This window comes from Dromaius novaehollandiae, chromosome 1 (assembly GCF_036370855.1).
Source record: "Dromaius novaehollandiae isolate bDroNov1 chromosome 1, bDroNov1.hap1, whole genome shotgun sequence".
Lineage (NCBI taxonomy): Eukaryota > Metazoa > Chordata > Aves > Casuariiformes > Dromaiidae > Dromaius > Dromaius novaehollandiae.
In genome coordinates this window covers 199,598,566-199,622,102 of record NC_088098.1, presented here as the reverse complement: position 1 = coordinate 199,622,102, position 23,537 = coordinate 199,598,566, and the positions used below count along the sequence as shown (strand labels likewise).

General features: G+C 39.5%; 1 protein-coding gene across 1 annotated transcript in view; it reads right to left on the bottom strand.

Moving 5' to 3' along the window:
• CRYL1 (crystallin lambda 1) overlaps positions 1–23,537 on the bottom strand; it is a 66,749-nt gene that overhangs the window by 18,449 nt on the left and 24,763 nt on the right. The window contains exons 4-6 of the mRNA XM_064505029.1: positions 14,136–14,297; positions 9,800–9,994; positions 59–164 (exon numbers count right to left, since the gene is read on the bottom strand). Of these exons, the coding sequence (XP_064361099.1) occupies positions 59–164; positions 9,800–9,994; positions 14,136–14,297 (463 nt within the window). The remainder of the gene's footprint in view (positions 1–58; positions 165–9,799; positions 9,995–14,135; positions 14,298–23,537) is intronic.

Sequence of the window (23,537 nt, the reverse complement as noted above, 5' to 3'; positions counted from 1 at the left end):
CAAAGTTTTATGCAAAATAAGCCTTCCCTTCATATTTAACTCATTTTCAACTACCTACCTTCTGCATTAAGATGCATGGTTTCCAGAGGTCCAATAAAGGCATATCTCATTCCCAATCCATCAGACATCACAAGGTCTAGATCAGTAGGAGATACTACTCCTTCCTAAGCAGTAAAAGTAGAATAGGAAAACTTGTCAATGCTAAGTTTTAATGCAAAATTGCTTGACTTTTTGTATAATTTTAGCAAAATTTAAGAAGTAATAAAAACTAAGGCTAGAAATAGTAGTTAGTTTGCAAACAGAAACAGAACTGTTTGCCAGTAAAGGTGCATCTATTATACAAGCCTTCCTATGGTTTAGTGCATAAACCACCACCATTAGTGTAAACTAATTTGCATATCTTTAATACATTGGTAGGAATGCTGTGCTTTAGAATCCAATTACACTTTGACGATATTTTATATTTAAATTTTAGGATAGATCATACATTAGTTTGCATGTAATATATACTATCTGTACATACTAGTTTGCCTGATACTTATCACTTACTTACAATACCTCATATACTACAATTAAATTGAGCTGTTTATGTTAACCAATATATTTCTTTTTCTTAGAAACTGAGAATCAAGAAGACAGAGTTAACGTGACAGTCTTAATAACACATGAACAAAATAGTTTGAGGAAAATCCAAGTACTGTACCAGCACTTTTAAATATAGAAGTTTTGACTCCCTTCATATTCTCCTGGTTCTGTATTTTAATGCAGAATCATTATTCTGACAGAATGGCAGTGCAGAGGTTGGTACTACCCCTGAAGCACCTACCACCTGCAGGAGTTGACCAAAAAGGGCTGACCAAACACACAAGCAATACAGCTAGCTGCCACTCCCTACCAAATAACTCGTTAAACATTCAACCTACCCAGCCTCAACCTGCCCGGGTTCTTGAGTTCATTGCTAGCCTCAAATCTCAGACTTGGCAGGATATGGAGTATGCAAAATGAAGATTTTTTCCTGTTAAAAGCTGAGCACTGCTGTTACACCCACATGGTATAACTGACAAGAAGGCCAACACCTCCATCACATTAGTGCAAGCATGTGAAGGCTTATAAAAAAAGAGTTACAGTTCATTACCTTACAGCTTTACCTGAGAAGAATAATATTTATTATATGAAGTTGTTTTTCCACCTATTTGAAAGATACAAACTAATACCCGTTCTAACCACTTCTATCAGATAAAATTTGGTTTGAAGAAGCTGTCCTCTTTATCCCAGGGGACATAACATTTCCTTCTGGTTCTTTAGACAGTTGGAGAGATGCTGAACTGCTTCTACTTTGTCTTCTTACCCTACACTGAGATGAAAAATCTTCCCTTCCTCCCTTCTCAGTGCCTCTTTCTCCACAAGCCCCTTCTGAGCTGCAGAATACAGGCAGGTATACTCATCTGCTTGGCCAAAGAGGATTTTTTCTGTTAACTTTCCCTCTCATAGGATCCAGTCTGACACACTCCCTTCATAACACATAGTGATCAGCCAGAGTTATGGGCACACAGGACAGAACTTTCCTTATCAACTGTAGACACTGACATCTGAACCTAGATATCTAGTCTCTCTTTATAATCATTACAGAGAAAAAAGCAACTGGCATCCCAAAGTAGGCATCTAGAAAAGGTCAGAAGAGTTTTGTCCTAAAAGGCCTTAATTCTCCTCACCAACTGAAAGATTAGAACGAGGAGTTTGGGTATCTATGTCTACTCTGTAAAAATCTCAATTTAAGTGAGCTGAATCCCACCCATGGTGTCTCCTTGTGTTTATCAACCACATAGCCTCCAAAATGCTGTTACTTTAAAAGAAAATCATAAGCCAAGGACCAACATAACCTCTACAGCTGCCCACAGAAATTAAGTTTCATCATCACAGACTTAAATAGAGACTCAGCCTCAAGCCTCAATCTGCTGGTAGGCGTTGATCAAAAATAAGCCTGGCTGAACAGTGTTGCAGGTGGTTTTTGAACTCTGTCTTGAAAAGGAAAAGATAATATTATTATTAAGATCTAGCCAACATATTTGGAACACACAGCTCTTGAAACAATTCAGTTAGACATAAAGTGGCAGGGATAAGGAAGTATTATTTTCTGTAACTTAAAAGTAAGGCATAGACATGGTAAAGTGACTTGTGTAAAGAGAGACCGGAAGGTCTGTGTAAAGGCAGGAACTAAAAAGCAAGCCTCAGACTGCATTCAGATTACAGAACCAGTGCCAGTAGGACTAATACAGGCACCATATGTTCTGTAAAAGAGTTTTTCCCTTGACATGGCAACATAACTTATTTGAATAGAATAAGCAAAGTCAACAAAAGCACTCTTCTGTGGGAATAGCTTCATCTGAACAGTGGGTTATGCTAGTAAAGCTATGCTCAATGAGTGATTTTTTTTTTTCTGGCTGACATAGATTTGTGGTCAAACTTAACCACAAGAACCAAATTCCAGAAAAGCATTTGAATCACAGCAGTAGTTAAAAACTGTAAACATAATACTAAAGAGTTGATAGGCTTAGATAAGACTCTAGGAACACTTCGGAAACATTGCAAATTAATTTTCAAATGAAAAACTGATTTATTTTTTCTGATACTGTAGTCCTCAGTTTCAGTAATGTCATTTGAAGATCAGGTGCCCTCAGTATCATAGGCTGAGTTGCTTTGCTCTTGGCCTTTTGGCTATAGCTGTAATTTTATGGCCACAGCTTCTAAAAGACAAAAATTGGTGCTAACAGAAGGAAAGATCATGACAGACCTCTCCAGTTGAGGTATCATATTATTCTGTAAATGTGGACCCAGTTTCTCCTTGTCACACAGACTCTCTTAAACAGAAGCCTTTTACTTTATCTCTTCAGAATTGAAAAACACATAAATGAGGAAAACTCTGACTGTCTTCCCTTAGGGAACAACTTTACTCCCACGTATATTAAGGAGATCATAAGGTGGTAGAATGATTCAGCAGGGTGGGTGTGAGGTTAGCAAGGTGTCTTCCACAAGGATTGGTGTTTACGCTACGAAGTAAACAAGACTTCCAACCATTTCATTAAGTCTAGTGTGAAACACAGCTTCCCCAAGGGTTTTTTCAACCTCTTCATCCTGAGTAGCCATTCTTGTAAGCCTTCACCTTGAGCACTTTTCACAGGGAAGAGGAAGTGGTTAGAATTAAAACCTTGTTCACTGGAAGCAGACTTTTACAGCTACAGGAACAAGGTCTTAATTTAAAACAAATTCCACCAAAATCCCCAGTGACCCCAATGGTCAGTCAATGTTCAGGATCTAGGCTAGATCGGGATACTCCAGGCTGCTTATGACATCTTTTAGAGATTTTAATCTCCTGTGATGCCACAGTATTATCCTACCCCAGTTCACCCGTGGCCTCCTTCGGTATTTTGTTAGCGATTCTCACTACGCAGGGGCTCTCTTCCCCTTTACAAAACCTGTGGAGGTTCTGCAGTCTCCACCTTTAAGACCTGACCAACTTGCTTGGTTTTAATGAACAATCTGTACATCTGTGAGTCACACCCACATCTCAACTTCTGTCGCTGACAGTAGCTTGTAATCATGTTAAACGTGACATGGCCAAAACCCAATCTCTTTCTGACACTGCCAACTCATCACATTCTCATACTCACTCCAGCCTGTGTACAGAGTTACTTTGGACTCTACTTCCGTCATGGACCATGGAATTCCTGCCTCCAAATCTGCCACTTTATCCTCTACATCTCCAAAATCCAGTCTTTTTTCTCCCATCACTACTAATCATTCTCTCTTAGCAGCATTTGTTACACCCTTCCCTTTACTATCATTTTGATCAAGTCCCTTCAATACACACCCTGATGAGCTCTTTTCCCAGTCCTGTCATTTTGAACAAATGACTTTTCTCCTAGATCCTTCAGTCAGCTCCATTTCTTTCCATTTCATCATGTTCAAGAAACTTGTCCCACACACTTCACACCTCCTTACTTTCCTGGCCTGTATTATCCTCCTCCATGACATCTGCACTCACCTCACCCTATAACAAACACTTGGTATCAACACAATTTTTCTCTCTGGCTCTTTGAACTTCTTTTAATGATATCCCTTTTTACGGAACACCCTTCCTAACTAGATGGTTAAGCCCCTACCTTATCTTTCATCTTTTGTACAGGTTCCCTGGGTAACAATAAAATACAATTATTATCATTATTCATAATAATAATAAGAAGAATGATTTTGGAAGTAAAAAGTCTTGCCAATATTTAAGGACTGCCAAGCTAGTCACCTGAAAAGGGAGAGGTACATAAGCTAGGGACTGAAGCCAACTGCTTCACCAATTCATACCTGATTGCTGTGAAAATGAACTAAAATGGACACATAGTCAAATCATGACTATTTTCCAAAAGCTTAAGAAAAAACCCCAAATCCTTAATGGCAGAGCTACCAGTTCTTCTGATCTTTTACAGTGTCTACAACTTACCAGAGAACCTAGTTTTAAAGAAAAAGATATATTAAAATGGTATCAAAAGCTTACATAGAAGAAAATACAGAATCTTAAGATACATATTGAAGATCCAACACACAAAATAATTTTAGCAGGTTCACAAAAGCAGTCAATCTCCTCAATGAGACCAGGGGTGAAGAACTGTCATATTCTCCTCACTATTTCTGCTGCTGTATTTCATGACCCCCTTGCAAATTCTGGATGATGCTTAGAAAAATATTTCACCCAGATAAACTTCTAGACAGCAACCAACAGTAAAAGGACAATCCTAGATGTTCAAAGTAAGGTTTGAAACTTTTGATCTAATGCAGCACTGAAACTGTTTGGTTGTTACTTTCTGGATGAAGTCAACTAAAACTTTACAGAGTATCTTCAGAACGAGACAGACTCCAGCTATTTAACTAATATTCTTTTGCAACATAATCCCATGCTATTAAGAAAAGTATCTGTACTGTTAAGAATCTGCAAATGGTATTTACTGCAAAAGTAAATCATACAAGCAGTGCACAGGGTGCTTTCCAGGCAAATAAAGGGGATAAGCCTCTACTCCAAGGAGCTATGAACTAAATCAGATATACCAGTGACAACTGTCAGTGGAAGCATGAAACAGTAAATAAATGATAACAGGGAATAACAGAGAAAGCAGAGATATTTTTCCCACTGCTGGCTACAGATTATTCTAATAATTCCAGACTTGTAATACCAAAATTTAGGGTTGTGAAGACTAGGAAGATCAGAGCAAAAAGGATCTTCAGCTTCAGTATCTCACTATAAGTCTCTTACTCTCATCATAATCAGCTTTACAACACTTTAACAGAGACAGAAGAATTAAAAACATAAATAAAAAACCTACAGAAACTTCAGCTTCATACGTGCTAGATGCTCCTTAACTTAACTTCTTACAGCAAGCTCTCAGATACATGACCTTAAAGAGATACGCAGATGAAGAAACAGCTAGAGTGGCCCCAGTATCTACATTTTCATGGAACAAATATGGAGCATGAGGAGATGGAGATAAGTGAGGCAAAAATTTCCTGCTATAAACACTGGCACTGCCAGAGTGCTATTGTGCCTTGTAAGTCAAAATAATGTTCAAAAATGTTGTCACATGAAAGGCTAATTTGGATCCAACATAAAATGTCTCATTTCAGCACTCTTGCCTCAAAGGAGAGCGCTTTCTTGAATTCCTTCTTTTAGACCCATAAATGAATCTATGGGTTTTGCCTCTAAATATTTGCAAAGTCAAACTTGTGCATCCTTAAAACCACATTCCAAAATATCTATGTGGCCAAAATTCTCAGCTCCCACTCTGTATTTCCAAACTAGCCTTCATTTTCCTGATTTCCTACAACCCCCATGTCTTCTAATTTTTCTACCACCTTACCTCTATACTTCCCACTCCCAAGCCTGGCCCAGTCCTGCATTCACAGCATTCAATCAGCACCCAGCTTCAAAATCCCAGCCTCCTTGTGTATGCTCCTGGAGACCTCAGCACCCTGATTCTCATTGCTACCTCTCATCACCCTGCCCTGAATAACATTGTTCTCTCTGCTCCAGCATCCATGCTCACATACATTTAGAGCCTGAACCTGAACCAGACCTGCTGGCAGGGCCTCACCTCAGACTTCTGGCTGTGTTGCAGCCTCTCCTACTCTTGGACCCACATGGCAGAAGTTGGTGACCCCAATGCACAATCCGCCAACCAGCTATACTTAGGCACGTGAATTCCCAGCAAGAGACAGCGGTTTTGGGACTGCACTGCTTGCCTTCTGTAGAGCCCCATGTTCAAATGGTGCCCACGAAAAGACATAACTGTAGCTTTGTGTGGTCTTCTCCCATCATATCACCCACATCCCATGCCTCACCCATCATACACCCCAATACAGCACTGCTAAAGAAAACAGAGGGGCTGAGAAGTCATCAGTTGCCAACCTACATTTGGGAACTTAAACACAGTCTGCAAGCTGTTCAGTCTATCCTTGATAAAGTTTTCCAGACAGACATTACTAACACAGCTGTACCTTCATGTATGTGCATGTGTAAAATCACTCCCTTGCTATTACTATAAATATTTTCAAGGTGAGGACCGTGATGAGAATGTTCAAGCTCATTTCTCAAGGCCCTCACAAACAGATAGGTGTCTGCATAAAGGGGTTGATTTAAGATTATTTCAAGTGACTTCACAATTCTTATCACGACTGCCACTATTTTTCTCTCTTGGTTCATACATGGCCCTTGTATTGAAAATATCTGTCTTTGTTACATGCCGAAGAACTGACACAATGCAGTGCAGATACAGCAGTCCTCTATCAACAATGTAGATTTTGCCAAGCACTCACCATATTAAAAAAAAATCAAAGAAAACTCAGAACAGAAATAGGAGCACTGATCAATTCAAAACAAATAATTGTACACATGTAAAGATACTTGTTCAGACCTTTACAACTAGTAATAATATAAGTGACCCTGAAATTATGTCTTATGGTTCTGTTTCATTGTTCCTTTACAGAAGCTAAAAGTAATATGCAATCATTAAAGTACCAAAGCATTCATAAGTAATTTTGTAAGAATGTCTGTGTTCTGCATCCAAGACAACTTTAGACAACAGATCCAATACAATCCAAGACAACAGATCTAATACAAGCAATTTACATATCTAACCACAAAAGGATTAGTAATATGGTCATTTTGGACAAGGATGTTGTATTGCTATGTCTCTAATGCAAACATTCTTAGTTTAACTTCCACCCCAGAGCTCCTTAGGATAAGGAAAGCTTCATTACCAGAAAGAATCATGAAGTTTACTGTAACAAGGGAAGAAAAACATGCTTAGATTGAGTAAACTTTGAATTTTAGGAGCTTTTCAAAGACTGTGAGTTGGCTTTACCCCTCAACCATAAGGACTGAAAAGTGACTTAAAAATCAGAACCAAGAAACATTTTTCCCTACTTTGAAAGTGCAAAACACCAAAAGAACATGACTTGCATTAAAATAAGTTGGCAGCAGTATAGTGGAAAGATAGAAACTGCCTCAGGCCTGCACCTCTCTCCTATCTACAATGATCTCCTGCTATCAAAGGCAGCATTTAGCTCGAAGCAGCACAGCTGAAACTATACCTTTGATACACTGCTATTTATCTAGACTTTTGGAATGGAAATAAGGCCAAAGTTGTTAGAGTTTAAATGTATATTTGCTTGAAATGCAGTAAAATTATACAAAAACAGAACACGAAGAAAAAACAGTTTGGAAATTTAGATGAAGCACAAGGAAAGCAACTTTCATGTCTGTCAGTGCTTCAAGCACTATTTTGTTACCATTCACATAACAAACCCACACACAAAAAGTGCACATCAAGGGTCATATTAATGGCACAGGCTCCCACAAAAGTCAATACGTTCTTTCTGACAGTAGTCCATAAAGGATTCTCATAATCTTTCCATAAGCGAACAGCAAATACAGAGTGATACTTTCAATGATATATACCCTCTCAGCTCCCAGCAGCCTGTAGTCAGAGACTTTGAGAGATGGAGGTTGCTTCTGCATCCAGACCTTGATGAAATTAATATCTGTGAATTTGTCTAATTATCCTCTGAGCCCATTCACATTTTTAACATCCAAGGTTTCTGTGGCTGTGAGTTCCACAATTTAGTTTATGCCTCTCAAAGACATAAAAGAATCCTATTAGATGTTTGAGGCATTACTTCCCCAATACTCACACTGACCCTGGATACCATATTAATATACCTAGGTATTATCAGACTTACTGGTCCACAGTTTCTCAGCTACCCTTTGAACTCTTTTAAAAGAACTCGGCTGTAAGTGGTGGCTTCCACTCCTGCAGTATTTTGCTAATTGATGCATAAAAAGATGCTTACATCTATATTTCAACAACTTCATATTTGAGTTTTGGGATTCCTGAATAAATTTCATCTCACCTTCTTAATTTGCTATTAGTCATTTTATCTCTTTCTAAAAATCTTTGTTCTTAACATGACTTGTTCTACTTCAGCTTAAGACAGTTCCTCAGATCAATCCCTCCCTTTTAAGAAGAGGTTACAGTGTAGGAACCTCCTTAAAATCATCTATAGTGAACATCACAGTTCAGTTAGCTTTTTTCCTATGGACCTACCTTTCTTTTCATATCCTTCAGGAGTAGTTTTTATGTTTTTAGCAAGTTATTCGCAAAATCTTTTTTGGCCAGTCTTATTATGGTTTCAAAAATAACTTAGAGTTTACTGTCCTTTCTATCCTGTGTATTTCCACATGACTACAGCTTTCTGAAAGGATTCTCATTACAGTATACTTACTAACTTTATTTTTTTAATAACACAACCCTTTTTAATTTAAAGAAAAGTCTCCCATATAAGATCAGTTCCTTCCTAACAATACGGCTTTCTGTATTCTTATTCACCACCTACTTTATATTGTTGCATAGTGTTGCTAATGGCAGTTAATTGGAGCTAAGTAAAATGAGTTCAGCAACTATGTTTAGGTATTGCTTTGGAATAACAGCTGCTTTGTTTATGATACGTTAATACTACTTTAGTTTTAAAGTCTTTATCTATTTTTGTGTGCAAATGTTTGTTTTAAACAGCCTGAAAAATCAAAACATTCTCCGTGGCAAAAAAGCAGCTCTCCTCAAACTCTAGTTAATCTCAATAGAATAGCAGTAGACTCATAATTCAGCTCTTCTTGATGAAAGATCAGACTTTGTAGCACAGAACACACAGCTGTGGGAAAAGCTCAAGTGGCACAAACAGATGATTCTGAGCTAGAAGTCTGAATAGGCAGGAGGAGGAGAAATCTGTCTTTACCTACAAGTATCAAATAACTTTTGAACATAAGAACTCCTAAAAGGCAAAAGAGAAATGCATTTAAAATATTATTTTCATAATCCCTGTAAAGGAGGCCAGCAACATTCAGAAAATAACAGGAAATGAACAGACAATCTGGAAAAAAAAAAAATCAGTATTGTGATTTCTGCTGTTAACATTTTAATTTTGGTTGTCCTGAAAACTACAGTATTCTGAAAAGAAAGCAGGATAAAGGACAGTGTTATCATCATATCACTTTCCTTTTCATAAGCTTTGCTGTTTCTTACTGTCCAAACTTGTTGCTGTTTTAAATTTACATGTTTGTTTTTATTTTTATGTACATAAGGGACTGTTTAACAAAGAAGACACAATTTTATAGGAAATTTAAATATACAATCTTGTTTGTCACATTTATAAAACTGTGCATATGTACAATGTGTGCATAGAAATGGAAAAAAGTTATACGTACAGCCACAAGTCTCCAGGCTTCACTTATCACTGCATACTGGAGCCGATTCAGAACAAACCCCTCAATCTCTTTGTTTAATTTGACAGGAGACTGACCAATCTTCTTCATCAGAGCATACGTTCGCTCTGTAGTTGAAGGATCTGTTTCTGGATGCGGAACAATTTCAACCAACGGCACAAAATAAGGTGGATTTACCTCAAAAAGAAACACAAAAAAAGAATGTTTATTATCAACAGATAAACAGACTTACTTAGTATAAAGTATCTTTGCAATTTTTTTAATAGTGTGGGTATTTTCAAGGGAACACAGTGAGCCTGATCTCCAGGCCCAGAAAGCATTCACCAATCCAATAAGAGCTGGACTATTAATTCAAATTAAAAAAAAAAGTTAATCTTGGATGATTGAATCTATTTCTGTTTAACTCTAGCAAAATGCATCGAGCCACTCTAACAATCAGTGCAGTCCAACAGTACTAGGCGACTTTTTATTGAGTATCTGATGTTTTCCCAATATTCAAGCTGGGTGTTTTTTGTAAAACATATGGCCACCACACCTCTTTCCAAGCAAAGTTTTTTCTTTTAGACATTCAGGAAATTTATAACAAAATTATTGCTATAGACCACCTGTAAGATGCAACACTTCAGAGATAAGCTGCTGCTAACCCAAGTCTAATATATGCTAATCCCATTAACAGATATCACAGAAAACATACTTCCAAAAAAAGTTACAGAACAAGCTACCTTCAAACACCATACCCACTGAAAAAAAAAATTACTTCTCCTGTCTTCCCAAATGTAATTTCTCACCAAGCCAAGACCTTTTCATGATGTATGTTTGAAGTAATAAACAGCTAACTAAAATTCTTAAATTCTAAAGAGCTTCCTAGAAACAGGTAAAAGTTCTTAAGGTTTTAAGAGTTACGGGCAGTACATAATGCATGCTCTTTCCAAAAGTAATAGTCCTTTTGCCACATTCTTAATGTCTTAACTGCAGCTCTCACACTCATTGCCAGGCAGCAGACAGACCTAACATGTCATAACTGACTATCAGAAATAACATGGATGTTCCAAGTATGGTAATTACGTACTAATTCTTTCACCATGCTCCATTATAGTCAACTGCTTTTCTTTAACCATGCTCATGTAAATGCAAACACAGGACTTAGTCACAGCAACGTGCAAGCAGTCTTTCCTCTCTGCTCTTTCTTTTCAGTATTTAAATGATCCCCTTTACTGTAGGAACTGACAGATGCAAGCCTACTGTAAGGTTATGTCTGCTGTAACTACTCCTGTGACACATTCACTTCATTGCCTTTAAAGTGCCTTGTGTTCCAGCATAACCTTTCTCGCACTGGACTCTTTGGCAGTGCCACCACCAAGCTGAGAACAGTGTGATGGACAGTCGCAAAACTATGCCAGGCGATTCAGCGAGACCCCAAACACTGCAAGCACCGAAGAATTCTCTGAAGGCTTTTCTAGCCCACGAGGATATCACAGGTTCTAATCAGGAAGAGAACAAGCAAACTGTTGAGAGAGACAGAGGCTATTATGAATTTCCTCCAAGACTGCTCTTGACAGTGATCTTATTGAAATATTTTATTTCATGAACTTGGCACAAAGCATGGGTGTGTTTATGAGCGAACTGAGGAGACTTAGGAAGACAATTTTTTAGGACTGAGATAATGATGTTGGTAAAAAATTAAAAGTGGTAAAAACGCAGATGGAACGGGTTAGGGGAGAAGGGTTTCTAAAAATGAGAAGGGAAATGCAAAGCCTTTTCTAAGGGAGTAGAAGAGCTCACGTTACTCAGCCTAACAAAATGAAAGCTAAGGAAGCATATGACAAAGTAAACACAAACAACAAGCTATCAGCAAATATCAAATGAATTTTAATAGACCATTAATATGATTGAAATCGAAATTAGAAAAGAGAAACAACTTTCAATGGGAGTAGTGGAGTTAAAAAAAAAAAATCTAACAGATAGAGCCAAATATATTTTTAAGGTGATCTTATTATGTGGCTTCCTCGACAGCAGGGGACTTTACTCCCCTGGCACACAGTCTCCTCTAATTCCACTTTCTAGCTGTCTGACCTAGCAGGTTGATACAGCGCTTGAGAAACAAGCTGCTACGCAGAAGAGCTCTACCAACACTGAAACTGCTTGCAGAGAACAGCTATGCCTGTAAGGACTCTGTGCATTTCTATCATACAGTTGCACTACTGGATTTCATTCACATTCAATTACTGAACCTCTTGCTATGTTAAGCAAAGTGAGAAGCTCCTTCTGCCCATGGGGCATTTGATTCCATTTCTCTTCAGCAGGCTCACCTGTGCCAGAGGATTTAAATCTTATTTTTTTCTGATATATCAAATTTCGCACTTCTTGTTTTCATATCTTCTTCCTGAGCTGCTTACTTTTTCCAGCCATCCCTCCCCACATCCTACCCATCTTGTTCAAAAGGTCACAGTAAAACAAACAAACAAACAAACCACACCCCTCCACATCAAAAAGTAATAGCTATTGCAAAGCAAGCATGTTTCCTGACACGGCAGATACAGAAAGGCCTCTGGAACAGTACACTGGCTCACAGGTTCACCAGTACACTCACCCCTGAGTGAAGCTGAGACTTCTAAGAAAATGGTCTCAATCAGACTGCAAAGCCATTCCCAGATCTGATTAAAAATGCTTTCAGAAGTGGCTCCTATAATGACTGCAGCTCAAACTAAACAGGTCAACCAGTACGACTGACTTGGGAAAACAGTGAGGAAGAGTAATGTAAAATGAAAGACTGATAAACCAGCAAGAATATGAAGTTCATGATCTAATATGAAATTATAGTTATGGTCATAGCTACTTAACACAGAAACACAGAAGAGGGGACATTATCTCTTCTTGCACTGCAGAAAGCGATGGCCCTGGAAATAAGTGATAAGGAAGTACCAAATTTTAGATGGGAGGCACAGATATGTACTTTGAAGCCTAAGTTGACTTCTTTTTTTGAATTAAAAGGGGAAGAAAACTAAATTATATGTCAGGAAACCAATCCTTTTGTTCCTTTTGCTTCTCAAACACTCCAAAGCACAAGGAGAGGGGTCAGAAAGGGACTGATCAAACCCTTTGATACTGCAACATTAGGCTACAGGTAGCTGGAGAGACATAACAGTAAACTAATGGTGTATTTTGATATTCATGCTGCCACTCTTGAGAACGCCCAGGGAACTGGCATTTACTCTACAATCCTAGATCAGCTGGGGGCAAGTCACCCCAGCACTGCTGTTTACCTTTCTAGACTGCATACTATCTTTCTTAAGAAGGTCCTCCTGTGTCACCTGGGAAACTACCTCCAAGTCGTGACCTCTGAAGGATGCCCTGGAGAGATGAAATTCATTCACCAAGTTGCAAACAGCAGAGCAGCACCTGCCTCCAGCTACTACAAACTTTCATGAGAACAGCCCTCCTAACTGATCTGTCAAATACTAGATTGATATTAGGTTAGCAAATTCATCAGCTATTGATTAGTGGAAATCAGAAGCCGTAAGAATCCCAGTGATGAAGACAAAATGCTCTTCCAGGCTGAGCAGAGATGTGATAAAGCTGCCTAGCAGCTCCACACAGACCTCTACAGAAACTCACAGACAAGTGCCCTTCAGCATTTTGAGGGTTCTGCTGCCACATCTTGTGGATGCTGCCACATCCAGTCTTGCCATTTATGCATCATTGCCCTGTCCCAGCCCATCACAAAGCACGAAAATTTAGCTTCAAGTACAATTTATTCTGTTTCATCCACCTGCTTTTCCTCTTCAGGTATATAGCTTCTGCATACAAAGTCTGATGAAACCAGACCCAAAACCTTCCATCTTTTATCTACATCAACATTATCTACATCATATCTATTGCATGTGCTGAAACACACAAGCAACTTGCTGTTTGGGTCCTCACTGATACCCAACAGCAGCTGGGAAAGGACACCAGAAAAAACTAATGGAGGTCATAAGAGGAATGCAGGGAATTTTATAGGTCTGACTTCAAAATACATAATTCCTGCATTTTGAGAGATATTAGTTTGAGTAACATACAGTTATATAAGCACAGTGACTTACATGGAAAATATCTTGAGTCAGCAGTACAAAAGGGGCACACATCCTCTCAATTTAACTTATGCTGTTGCACATAGAACAACCAAACTAGAGTACTTCTGAAAAGTCAGGCTGCCCACACTACACAATGGCATACAAGCACTTCAAATATCTTTCAGTCTGCAGGAAAGAGCTTGGATTGCAGATTAATTAAATGGCTGTACTATTAAAATAAAAACAAAATATGCCATTGTACTCACAGGATGTGACACAACACATTGCTTAACATGTTTAAGGCCGGTGAACAACTTGGTAGGTAAGAGACAAGAGGTTGAGCTGCTCAGGATAACATTGTTATCAACAATAAGATCTAACTGACTGAAAATCTTCTTTTTCAGTTCTAGGTTCTCCGGAGTGCATTCCTGGAATAAAAACAAAAAAACAGTATTAGAAGTCTTCTAGTTTAATAGTATTTATCCATACATTTCACACTTCACTGATCCTACTTTAATACCTTGGAAATCACAAGAACCATCTATTCTGAATACCTACATAAATCAGTCCAGATATACCAGTGAGCCATAATACACAAAAATACCTTCTCACATATAATGAAAAGGAAAGCACAAGGGTTTCTCTATAGCAGGAGATGGACCACCACAGACTACAGGAGCTTTAACACAAAACAGATGATTCTGCTTTGTATGAAGACTTTTATTTTATTTGTGAATATAAAGATAACATAGTATGGAGAAATAAGGCCTGTTCTCCAGTCCATGGAGAACTTCAAATTAGAATAGTCTGTGGGGTTTTTTTCAGACAGAATGGTAATGAACAGATAGGTATTACATCATACCTCAAAAGACAAGCTTACCATCTCCAGAACTACGGCAGCAAATACCAACTTACAGTTCTGGAACCTGCTCTGAAATATCTGTTGGGGACTCGCAAACTTAAAAAGTTTAAGTATCTCCACTGATTTCAACTTTGAGAAAGATCTCTGAGCCAGAAAGCACACTCTCAAAACTTTCCTCAAAGCTAATGGGCACATTCAATGCTAAAGTATGGTGTGAAGTTTAACAAGTATGAGCAGACAGCCACAACCTACAGTCACTAGAATTTTAGAATTATCCCCAAGAGCTGCCTGAAAGAGAGCACACAGAAGTCCACCAGTCTGGGAGCAACAAGAACATGTACAAGAATACAGCAGATCCCACAATCAACAGGATAGACTTCAGTGTCACCAAGAGAAAATGGAGGAACAAGCAGCAGTTTTTGCTTCAAAAAACAACCTACCTTCATTCCGCCATTTGGTTTTTTAAAACAATTAGTTGCTATCTGTGTTCTTATTCTTGAAGCAGGCAGAATTCAGACAGGATCCCACACTTGCAAAACCTCAGCTTTCCTCTTAAAACACACAGAAAATACCTCTCCATGCTTTTCCAACCCTAATCTTCTCCCACCTATCAGCATCTTATTCTGTCCTCCCTATCCTGTGAATGAAGGTGGGGAAAAACTTTATACATTTAATATAATATGAAGTTATCCATTTAATACATGTAACTTCAGACAGACTCTGTAGCAGGAATGCCCAAGGCTAGAATTTCCATCAGACTGGATATGAATGAGTTAAAAATAATCTGAAGTCTTCTTAAAACATAAACAGGTTGCATGGAACTGTACTAAAAGTTCCATGATGCAGAAGTGATAAACAGGGTCATTTAAGAGCTCCAGATAGAGCCCAAAGTAACAGAGCTCCTTATCAAAACAAATTGATACTCTGCTCATAATTCCTGGATCCCTGTTTTTGGTTAACTTTAAATAGTTTCTTTTAGTAAAGCCAAAGATGAAGAGAACTTTGCAGATAGTGTTCAAACTAATAAAAGAGTTGCACTGAATAGGTTTATTGTGAACCTGAAATTCTAAGCCTCCTCTCACATCAGATGATAATCAAAAAGGCAAACTCAAATCTGCTGGAAACTCAAACCTGCCATGGTTATGTAAGGTTTCTGAAAGGGCCATTTGCTTGCAGTTACTTGTATAGTGTCCCAATTGTATTCAGGTTGTTGGACCACTGCAATGAAGTTTCTGTCCTCATCAAGCACTCAATTATTTTCTCAGAGACACCAATTCCCTTAAGAACAGAAGAGAAATTAAGCTCTAAACAATCTATTAAACAGGAACTTCATTTGCTGTCAATTATGAACCCTGGAGAGGTCTGAAGCTGTTCTATTTACCATGAGAAAAAAAAAAAGATCAAACAGTAAGCAGGTAAAATACGGTTTAAAGCTATCACTCAGTCTCTCAAAGAATCAGTGTAACAAGGTTAGAGTACACTTCAATGCATTTTAAGTGATACTGTATATTCCTGTGCTCTTTTTGTAGAGAAGATCACACTTCTCATTTGCAGCAAACAGTACACCCTTATTCAAAGGCTTGAGCACCTGAACAAGGTTGCTACTAATCTGATTTTTAACTTAATTGAACTTCATTAGTCATCTTTTGTAACAGCCTGATCAGAACATGACAGTTTGTTAATTCCTGCCCTAGAAAGGTTGCATTGTATTAAAGACTGACAAGCAATAGGCATTAAAAAATTTAAATATATATTCAGGCAACGTATAGTAACTACTTCACCAGCCAATGAAGTCTTAAGGAACCCCACAAAGATAAGCACACGCTAGACTATCTCCCCAACAGAAAACACTGACACTTAAACACATTGATCAAGGTCTAGTAGCTCCTGGTTAAAAAATCACACATATGACACAACCCCTTGAGGGCTAGTACACAGCAAGACAAGTTTTATCTGTTTAAATCCAGTGGTTCAGTGTTTTTGTATGTGCTTTTCCACAGTGTTGTGCCTGCCATCTGTGCTCCCACACGTACTCATTTTAATCCGAGTGCACAACTTCATTTACCTATATTTAAATGCTGGTACATGCTGGTATACAGATTCTTCCTATCCGCTCTTGGATATGCCAAGATAGCAACTCACCTGTATTCTTCTAGGAAACACTCTCCAAAACACTGTTTTGCAAAATACCTTCTCTTTACACTGGCAATTAGAATTGCTGCCAAGGCCATGGATTTATTAGCACTGTGAGCTGAAACAACCAAATCAATACCTTAAGTAAAGCTCTACAACCAGTACACACACAGTGGTACAGTCCTAACATGGCAGCACAAGCACGATAGCATGAGGTGAAAGCCAAAGATTTTAACTGGACATAGAGAAGATGAAAGATATTATCCATTCGGCAACAAGCAAGTCATCTTTCTATAAAAGCATCAGGGAGAGCGGCATCAAGCCACCTCAGTAGTGAGTATGGAGCCTGCCGGTGGTCACCAAGCATGAAGAATCACTGAACAAGCAAGTTTGAAAGCCATGGCTGTTCAGTGGTGAGTTCCCACCTTCTGACTAGGTTCTGTCTGCTGCATATTCAAAAAGTAACCAAGAAAACATTTCTTCCCTGGGACTGTTTATTGAGTTATGAACCTTTACAACATTTTTTTTTAACTGAATGCAACAGGAAGGCAGCCCAGGAAAGCGTTTAACAATGTCTTTCTTACATTTTGAATGCTTTTACATTCACAGTCCCCTGAAGCAGCACGACCCTCAAGAAGACTGACAGCAGTTCACAGCCATTTAAAAACTCAGATTTAGAAGCCACAGGTCCACAGTCTTGCTCCATGAACTGACACACCAGCAAACTTCGAAGGGCAGGTGCCTTATAACATGGCAAAATTTGAGTATGTCTGCAGAGGAAGTGAAATTTCAGACAAAGCTCTGCTACAAAATGTTGTAACAGAGCAGGACCAACCCTCAACTTTTCCACAGTTCACAGTCTATGCTTTTCCATCTGTGAGATGCCTCTAAAATTCTCTTTCTAGATCATCAGCAACAATATAGAGCTGTAAAAGACAGCAATCTTACACAGACAGTAGTCTCTGTGCTGTTTAATCACAGGCACTAGAAAAGTCATCTTCAACACTGACGTACCACTTGCTGAAGCACAAGTATAAGCTGGTAGCTTGACCTCCTTGCACCCAGGATCTGATTTGTACTTTTGATAAACAGACCCAGAGGAGCAAACATAATACACATCACACCTTGGGAACACTAATCTAGGGACCTAATTCCCACTGCGCAGAACATGCAAGAGCGCAACAGTCAACTCCAAGAGTAGGCTGACTGAGGGTTAGCAGCCCTAGACAGCGAGATGGAAAGGATGAAAAACCAAGAAAGAACTTGGGGGGAAGGAAAAGAGGGAGAGTACAGAATAGCTATGAGTGCAGGCAAACTCAACACTTCTGAGGCAGCGGCATTGGTAACAGTACTGATGGGCTGGAAGGTCAAACGAAAGCACAGTAAAGGCAAGACAGTGATGCAGTCAAACCACAGGAAGTCTAGTTGGTAGAGGGACACTTAGCCTTGCCCCTACAGATGTGATGCAGATCACAGAACCTCTGAGGTTGGAAAGGACTTCTGGAGATCATCTAGTCCAACCTCAAAGCAGGGTCAACTAGAGCAGGTAACTCAGGACCTCATCCAGTTGGGTTTTGAATATCTCCAGGAAGAAGACTCCACAACCTCTCTGGGCAACCTCTTCCAGTGTTTGTCCGCTCTCACAGTGGATTCTTTTTTCTTATGCTCAAATGGAATTTCCTGTATTTCAATTTTTGCCCATTTCCTCTTGTCCTGTCACTTGGCACCACTAAGAAGAGTCTAGTTCTGTCTTCTTTCCTCTCTCCCTACCCCCCATCAGGTATCTACACATACTGGGAAGATGTCCCCCATAACCTTCTCTTCTCTAGGCTAAACAATCCCAGCACTCTCAGCCTCTCCTTGTATGTCAGATGCTCCAATCCCTTAATCATCTTTGTGGCCCTCAGCTAGACTCACTCCAGTACATCCATGTCTTTCTTGTACTGGGGAGCCCAGAACTGGACACAGAACTCCAGATGTGGTCTCACCAGTGCAGAAGAGAGGTGAATAATCACTTTCCTTGACTTGCTGGTGATGCTCCTTGTAATGCAGCCCAGAATGCTGTCAGCTTTCTTTGACACAAGGGCACACTGTTGGTTGTACTTGTCACCCACTGGGACCTCCAGGTTCTTTTCTGCAAAGCTGCTTTCTGGCTTTCTAACCCCCAGCACATACTGTTACACGGGGTTATTCCTCCCTAAGTGCAGGATTTGGCATTTCCCTTTGTTGAATTTCATGTCGGCCCATTTCTCCAGCCTGTCAAGGTCCCTCTGAATAGCAGCACAACCCTCTGGTGCATCAGCCACTCCTCCCAGTTTTGTGTTGTCTGCAAGCTTGCTGAGGGTGCACTCTGTCTCATCGCCTCCTTGTCGACTTATCTAGCCTGTACTTCATTGCTTTGTCTACAGGGATGCTATAGGAGACAGTATCAAAAGCCTTACTAGAATCAAGGTAAACAGCATCCACTGCTCTCCCCCTCATCCACTGATCCAGTCCTCTTATCACAGAAGGCTATCTGGTTGGTCAGTCATGATTTTCCCTTCTTAAATTCATACTGACTACTCCCACACCTTATTGTCCCTTACATGTTTTGAAATGATTTCCAGGATTATTTGCCCCAGTGATCAAGGTGAGGCTGATCAGCCTGTAGCTTCCTGGATCTTCCTTCTTGAAGATAGCAGACATTTGCTTTCTTCGAGTTATCGGGAACCTCTCCTGATCACCATGACCTTTCAAAGATAATCGAGAGTGACTCTGCAAAGACATCAGCCAGCTGCCTCATAGGTACATCCTGTTCAGATGTCCCATAGACCTGTGTATGTCTAGTTTGTTTACGTGTTCCCTAACCCAATCTTCCTCCACCAAGAGTCAGTCCTCCTTGCTCCAGCCTTATCCCCTGGTTACATAGACTGGGGATTCCTGAAGGCTGGTCTCCCCAGCAAGGACCAAGGTGAAGAAAGCATCAAGTAGCCTTAGCTTTTCCTGTGTCCTTTGTCACCAATCATCTGCCTCATTCAGCAGCAGGCCCACGTTATCCCTAGTCTTCCTTTTGCTGCTCATCTACTTGTAGAAGTCTTCTTGTTGCCTTTCATATATCTCTCAGTACATTCAATTCCAAATGGGCTTTGGCTTTCCTGACCCTATCCCTGTGTACTCGGACAGTGTCTCTATATTCCAGGTCACCTGTCCCTGCTTCCATCTTTTGTCCATTTGCTTTTTGTGTTTGATTTTTGTAGGTAGCTCCTTGTTCATTCATGCGGGCCTCCTACCACCTTTGCTTGACTTCCTGCACTTGGACAGACTAATCTGGAGCTTTGGGTGTGATTGGTTGGGGGGGGGGGGAGGGGGGAACACAACTAGCTCTCCTGGACCCTCATTCTCCCCAGGGCCATAGCCCATGGGATTCTTCCAAGCAGATCCCTGAACTGGCGTAAGTCTGCTCTCCTGAAGTCTATGTTTGTGATTCTGCTTAATGTCTTGCTCCCAACTCACAGGATCCTGAACTCCATCTCATGGTTGCTGTAGCCAAGGCTCCCCATAACTTTCATATCCCCAACCAGTTCCTCCTTGTTTGCAAGCATCATGTCCAGTAAAGCATCTCTGCTCATTGGTTCCTCAATCACCTACATCAGGAAGTTATCATCAATACACTCCAAAACCACCTGGCTTGCTTATGTTCTGCTGCTGTGGTGACTCTTAAAGTACCCCAAGAGCACTAGGGGCCTGTGTATGTGAGGAGTCTTCTAGTTGTCTGGACAACTTCTTGATCAGGCAGTCTGTAGCAGATACCGACATCACCACTAATCTTGATCCATAAACTCTCAACTGGCTCATCAATACCTGGCAGAGCTCCATGCATCCTAGCTCATAGCATGTGATGAACATCCTAGGCAGGTACTTCCCTGATGCATTTATCTTGCACTCAGAGTCCACCATTTAACCCCCACAAGGTGTACTTCAATGCCACACTGTAGCCGTTACAGCAGGAGTGCCCTGTAGCCTTGCTATAGCCATATCACTGCAGTAGAAAATTAATTTTAACAGTTCTGTGCATTCCCTGCTCCCACTAAATTCAACACAACTTCAAGTAGCAGGTACACTGCTCAGAGATCATAACCGCTTTAATTCCTACAAGTAGGCTCTTCATCTTGCACAGTCAAGTGAGGATCTCCAAACATGCCACAAACCCTGGCGCTCTTCTTGTATTTATACACAGATACTTTACAGTATTTTAAGTGGTTTTTCAGTGCTGTGGTTTAGCTGTCAATTTTGAGGCACTTCTATAGAACACTTTCCAGAGTCAAGTGACAGCAAACCTCTCATCCATGCAAATGTAGCAGCAGCTTTCAGAGCACAGACCTATCCCACAAGCTGGATCTAGACTGTCACCACTCCTGGGACAGGAGCCACATTAGGTCTGGCTTGTCATAGAAATATGAAGAGCTTCACAAAGGATTAAAAAAACAGAAAGATTTCTGCATCCCAGAAAGCTTCTCTTCTGAGGAGTATGATGTCTAATGAGTTTATATAAGTACTTCCATGACTTCTATAATTATAACCTACTAAAAAAAAATAAAGCCACAGAAATGACTTCAGGCATAACTGTTTTACTTTCAGTCTACCAAATCACTTTTGAAAGCCATGATTTTAAAACAAAGCCTGATTAATATAAATCTACATAAAGCAGGGACCTCTGGATTTTAAACAGCATTCAGTTTAGCTGTATAAGACATTAAAAATATCTAAAAAAAATTAGAAATTCAGTTACATGAAATAGATTTCAAAGGACTATTACAATAGCTAGCAACTGTGTAGTCTAATGTGATTATTCCACACAATTTTACCACATCTACATAATAGTAATAAAAAGATTCTTGTAAAAAGCAGTTGACTTTAGAAAGGAAATGAAAAATAATCTGTATGCAAATTAAACTCTGTAATTTAACAGCAGATTCTGTTCCCCCCCACAAATAATATCCAAAGTTGAAGTTAATAAAGTTATCAAAACAAAATTGTATCTGCTTGTTCCATTTGTGGATACACTTGACCTGCTGTGTTTCTGCCATTACCACCATTTTATAGAATTCATATCAAACAACGTCGGGTTACATTTTAAATAAAATAGTGTATAAGAGGGTCGCAACAATAATTAGGATTTCAATGCTAATTATTATTATTTCTATTTAGGCTTTTGTATTGACATGCTAGTTTGAGCTTTTCCTGCTGGGTTTAAGTCTCTATTTCTGTGCTGGAAGACCAAAGTTGCACATTCTGTTAGGGAAAGAGGAGTTGATTTCTCCTGCATGCTGTATCGCACACTGACGTGCAGTCTGTTCAGCAGAGAAGGGTCACAGGCGTGAACCTAGTTTGAGGTTCAGCTAGTAGAAAAAGCAGAGAAATAAAATATTTGTAACATCAAAACCAGCTATTACATCAGAGTACTAGTTTTGTTTCCAACGTTACTGTTACCATCATAACCTTCTCAACTATGTGACATTTTGCATGTGTTCAACAGGCTTGGCAATTTCATAAAATTTGAAATAATTACACATTTCAAATGCAAATACTTGCCTGAAAGTATTCTAGACTTTTCCATTGTGTCCATCTCCCCCCTTTGGGGGCAGGGGGAGGATGACAAAGTGGTTGCAGATGCTTATTTTGAGATATGTTAAAGATAAATAGTATGTGGATATATCAGTAAACTGTGATGTAAGCAGATGTAAAATTTTAAAAACTTACTTTATCAACAATTTCTGCACAAATTCTATATTTAGAGGTTACAGTTTCTTTCTGCATTTACCTTAGGCATACCTGTTCTCACACACACACAGACACACACACACACACACACGTGCCATCTCCCCAAACCAAGTAAAATGAATGCAATGGCTCAGAGACAAAAGTTATTCAGGTTTTCCCTAAGAATATATCTGTGCATTTATCTGTGTTACTACTCTTCTACTACCTTTTCTCTGCTCAGTTTCATAAGGTTTTTCAAGATTTCCTTAGATTACCATTACACTTGGCCACCTTAAAGGACTCTGTATCACCCACAACCTTGAGTATGGAACATGCTATCACTTTTTCCAGATCTCTCATGAAAATACTGAGTAAAAACAGTCCCAGCAGCAACCTTTACATGCCACCTGGAGGTACACTTGTATAAGGAACCACAACAGGAAAAAAGAGACAGATGAAAAAAAAACATGGTATAGGGCACACTCCATTACATGTTAAACTAAATTACTGCCAGGAGTCAATTCCTTTCCCTAGCATGTAGCAGAAAAGGGAGGGAGAGAGGGAGGAAAGAAGGAAAGAAGGTCATGGAGTCTTTCAAGGAAACTTTCCTCCTCCTGCCCTTGCATTTTTGAAATTTACCTCCCAACAGCTCTTTCTAGACCTATCGGAGTTTTGACAGTGACTTTCCAAAGCATTTGCCCTTAAAACTGTGGTTGAAAAAAAACTACTGGGAGTGTCTACAAGTGTCTGAGATTTCAAAAAAGGTAAATTGGGAATAATAAGAAAAGCCAAGGATAGTATGGAGCACAAGGACTACTGCAGGAGTTAAGGAAAACAAAACTCATAGGTTTGGGACACAGCTATAGCATACAGCTCTTACCAAAGGAGTCCCCAGGCTACACACATCTTGCAATGTGGTGCCAGCATTTTGATC